The sequence below is a fragment of the Octodon degus genome, unplaced genomic scaffold, assembly GCF_000260255.1.
Source record: "Octodon degus isolate 3935 unplaced genomic scaffold, OctDeg1.0 scaffold00018, whole genome shotgun sequence".
NCBI classification, from domain to species: Eukaryota; Metazoa; Chordata; class Mammalia; order Rodentia; family Octodontidae; genus Octodon; species Octodon degus.
The window spans coordinates 23,181,921-23,186,563 of record NW_004524594.1 but is presented as its reverse complement, the minus strand read 5'-3'; the positions used below and the strand labels follow the sequence as shown (position 1 = coordinate 23,186,563).

At 44.0% G+C, this 4,643-nt stretch overlaps 1 protein-coding gene and 1 pseudogene across 2 annotated transcripts in view; one reads left to right on the top strand and one right to left on the bottom strand.

The window, feature by feature from the left end:
- Positions 1 to 4,643, top strand: part of Slc22a20p — a 26,384-nt gene that overhangs the window by 10,755 nt on the left and 10,986 nt on the right. The window contains exon 7 of the mRNA XM_004627251.1: positions 3,906 to 4,120. Within this exon, the coding sequence (XP_004627308.1) occupies positions 3,906 to 4,120 (215 nt within the window). The remainder of the gene's footprint in view (positions 1 to 3,905; positions 4,121 to 4,643) is intronic.
- Positions 2,869 to 3,234, bottom strand: LOC101569941 (annotated as a pseudogene). Its single transcript, XR_001117013.2, has one exon. The product of XR_001117013.2 is annotated as a cytochrome b-c1 complex subunit 7 pseudogene (transcript).

Sequence of the window (4,643 nt, the reverse complement as noted above, 5' to 3'; positions counted from 1 at the left end):
TTATCTTTCTCTTTTCAATGGGAAGAACAGTCTTGTTTTGCAAATGCTGCCATTGGAAAACAATTTTTCTTGGATCTGACTGGAAAGAGTTAGATTCATTTGTGATAACAAGTAACATGGAAACAATCAGTGACCCTGCCAGAAGATAGAGCACCTGGCTCGTGGGAGCCAGTTCACTGGGGTCTACAACCCCTACTCTGCTAGCAGCTACCCCAGCCTGCCATGGTTTGGTTCAGCATGCACACAGCAGAATTAACACCCTGCCAAAAATCCAGGTGTTTGCAGTTATTGTTGCTGCTGTTATTTGTTTGGTTTTGTTCTTTCGTTTTTTGAGACAGGCTGTGCAGTGCAGGTTGGCCTTAAATTCTCTATGTAACCTACGCTGGCCTCAAAATTGCAGTAATCCTCTTGCCTCGGCCTCCTGAATGCTCATATTACAAGCATGTGCCACCATGCCCGGCTAATTTGTGGCAATCTGTTACAACAACAGGAAACTATTTTTTAAAACTTCACCCTTTTTACTGTTGACAGAAATCTGTGATCTTCCCAGTTTTGGCTATTAGAATAGTATTGCTCTGAGCATTCTTGTATTATTATTATTATTATTATTATTATTATTATATTTATTATTATATTTCGTTTAAGACAAGGTCTCACTAAGTGCTTTTGTCTCTCCTTTCTTTCTTACACCTTTTTTTTTTTGGTGGAACCAGGGATTGAACTCAGACCCTTGTGCTTGCCAGGGAAGCGCTTATTCCACTGAGCCATCTCCCCGGCCCCTCTTACACCTTTTTGAGGCAGTTTTGTTATCCAGTTCAGGCTGGCCTTGAGCTCACTTTGTAGCCCAGGCTGGTCTCAAACTCGCAATGATCCTCCTGCTTCAGCCTTCCGAGTACTGGGAATACAGGTGTGCGCTACCACATCTGGGCTTCTTGTACATTTCTTTTGGTGAAAATACATGTGCATATCTGTCAGCTCTACATGGAGGATTGAAATCACTGGCTCCTAAGGTATGGCTGGGTTTCTCTGTAATGGAAGCATGCCACTTTCCAAAGTGGTTGTACCAACGTGCCCTACCGTCGGCAGAGAGCTTGCCAGCGCAAGCGCTGTAGCTGTCTCTTGGGCCCAGCCTCACTGGGTCCTGTAGGTCACTTTCACTTCAGCCACTGTTGTGAGCATGTAGCGATAGCGCACTATAATTTTAATTCACATTTTTCTGCAAAATGTGAATAATGCATGTAGAAATGGTTTCATATCCTTAGCAGCATTTTGAATGTCTCGTTTTATAAAATACTTACCCTTAGATTTCTGCCAAATTTTTCTTCTAGGTTATATTTTTCTTTATTGTCTCGTAGTATTACATATATCTTCTAGATAGTTTTTTGGGTATTGGTTTTTGCAAATATCTTCTATTTTATGGTTTCTCTTATTTATTTATTTATTTAGCGGACCTGGGGATTGAACTCAGGTCTTTGCACTTGCCAGTGAAGCACTTATTCCACTGAGCCATCTCCCCAGCCCCTGGTTTCTCCTTTTAAAAAAATTCTTATTTGGTAATAAATGTTTGCTCATAGAAAAATTATAAACATAACACAAAGAGTTCCTACACATTCACTGCCCAGCTTTCACTCATATTATCATCTTAAATTATCACAGTGTGTTTGTCCAAAGTAAGAATTTGGCACTGGTCATTTCCTGCTGATTAAACTAGGGAGTTTTTGAAGAGTATTGCTCAGGGATTTGGCAGGAGGCCCTACTTCTGGGACAGTCTGCGGGTGTTTCCACAATCAGCCTGGGGTTATGGATTTGGGGCCAAAGTCCCACAGAGGTGCTGCAGCCTTCTCTTTGTCATATCAGGACATTCATGATGTCATTGTGACACATTCCTGATTGTGTTGTTGGGGTTTTTTTGTTTTTGTTTTTTTTATTTAGTACTGGGTCTACAGTGTCTCACTATGTAGATTGGACTCATAGTGATCCTCCTGTTTTCAGCCTCCCAAGCGCTGGGATTACAGGCATGCACCACCACACCCAGTCTCAATCACCATCTCAGTGTGCCCCACAGGGGGGTCAGTATGGCATGCCAGGGGTCCAACCCTGGCCTCTGCACTCTGCCTCAGCAGCCACTTTAGTCCACTGAGCTATCTGGCCAGACCCTATTGTTGGTTTTTTGAGGCAGGGTCTCCCTATAGAGTTCAGGCTAGCCTTGAACTCACTATGTAGCCCAGGCTGGCCTTAAATTCAGGTGATCCTCCTGCCTCAGCCTCCCAAGTCCTGGAATTACAGGTGCGGGCCTCCATACCTGGCTTGTTCCTGAGTATATTAAACTTGATTGCTTGCTTAAGGTGACATCCGCCATGTATCCTCACTGTAAAATTATTAACGTCCTCTTTCCATACTCTATTACTTGAGAGTGAGTCCTTCCTATATAAAAAGGACAGAAATTAAGCTCCATCTCCTGAAGGGCTGGTGTCTCTATGTACATTGTTTGGAGCTTTTATAAGACAGATTTTTTTACTTTATTTTATTTTTTGTGGTGCTGGGAATAAAACCTACAGTCTTATGTATGCTGTATCCTTTAATTTACCTTCCTCTTCTTCTTCTCCTTCTCCTCCTCCTCCTCTTTTATTTTTTATTTATTTATTTATTTTTTTTGTACTAGAAATGAGCTCAGGGCTTTGCACTTGCCAGACAAGTGTTGCGCTGCTGAGCTACATCCCCAGCCCTTTTCTTTCTTTTTTCTTTTTTTTTTTTTTTTTTTTTTGAATAAAACAGGCATTTATTTAAGGTATGGTATCCGCAAACCAGATAACTTTTGAACTGTTTCAGGGTCAACCAAGTTCATAAAAATATTTTGAAGACAGTTGCATTTCACAGACTTCATTAAGTGATTACTTCTTTGCCCATTCTTCTCTTTCTTTTCTTTCCCGAATAACCTCTTTGAGATATGGCTCAAGGTAGAACTTATCCTCCTCATATTTTGTCCACTGCTCTTTAGGCAAGATCTGATGCTTCATGCTCAGGTCCAGGGCTCTCTTAATGCGAAACATCCTGTCATTATAAAGGTTTTCTGGAAGCCTTCTTATGGCTTCTTTTACATCTTCATCTTCATATATTGAATCATCTCGCATTAAGCCCAGCTTATTGAACCCTGCAGCATTGTAATACCACTTCCGAATACCTTCCAGCCACCGGCTTGATGCTGCAACAGCCGGGTGGCCCGCCATCTTGACCCGAGAGCACCAGCCCTTTTCTTGTTTTGTTTTGTTTTCCTACATTTTGTTCCACAGTAATATCTCAGTTCATGAACTTAATTCTCTCCACAGTTCTGATCACAAACCAAACTGGTCATGAACCACATCAAATTGCCCCACACAGTCAATACTGAATCTAACCACTGAATTTGATTTGCTTTGTCCCCAATTTGGTTTGTGACCAGAATTATGGAAAGAATTAAGTTTGTGAACTGAGGTCCCATTGTGTTTCTACATTTTTTAAATTTTATTTTATTTTTGGTAACAGGAATCAAACTCACAACCTCAAGCTTGCCAGGCAGGCACTGTGCTGCTGAACTATCTCCCTGGCCCTGTGTGTTTACTTTTTAGCACCACTTTAACTTCAGTGCTGATGTGCTACAAACAGAGAAAAGTCAAACACATGCCACAGCCCACAGACTGGCCTCACGGGAGTGGGTAGTTGGAAAGAAATGTGGAGAGAGAAGCCCGAGCTCTTGAGGCCAAAGTCAGAGGTTTAGGAGACTGGAAAGGAATGTTGCTGAAGGGCAGGGAATCTTAACTCCCCAAGGTGGGGAGATGTGTGCTCTGCATCCTTTGTCCCCTGCCCTAGGCCCAGGAGGGGACAGTGATCCGTGGAATCAAATAAGACCATTCTGCCGCCTTTCCCAGGTTCTCCAACTCCGTGGCCTATTACGGCCTGGCCATGGACCTGCAAAAGTTTGGGCTCAGCATCCACTTGGTACAGGCTCTGTTTGGGATCATCGACATCCCGGCCATGCTCGTGGCCACTACCACCATGATTTACGTGGGCCGCCGGGCCACAGTGGCCTCTTTCCTCATCCTGGCTGGGCTCATGGTCATCATCAACATGTTTGTGCCTGAAGGTAAGTTACCACCTCCACCCAGCAGGACTTGGGACCTAGGAGGATGGGGTGGCCTCTGTGCTAGATGGGCAGCAAACACCACAGGGGCACTTTCTAGATCTGGAAGGAAAGTGGCTGCAGATTAATACAGCTTTTATGAAACACCAAGTGCCTCATGTCAGTGCAGTAAGAGGAACTTCAAAGGACATGGGTCTGTGTGGAGATTACACAGATGAACCTAGAATCAGTCGAGAGCCCAGATGTCAGCTTGTGTATGGCCACCAGGGCCAGTGGCACATGCAAGGGTTGAGAAGTCAGGGCTCAGAGCTCAGCCAGGCTGGTCTGGGAACAGTGGCTTGCAAATCTGGCCAAAATTTTCTTTATCTGGAGCCCTTTTCAAGCTCACAGTGTCCAGGGGCACATTGTCAGGGTTCTCTAGGGGCAGTCCCAATCCTTCCTTCCTTTCCTTTCCCTCCCTCCCTTCTTTCTTTCTTTCCTTCCTTCCTTCCTTCCTTCCTTCCTTCCTTCCTTCCTTCCTTCCTTC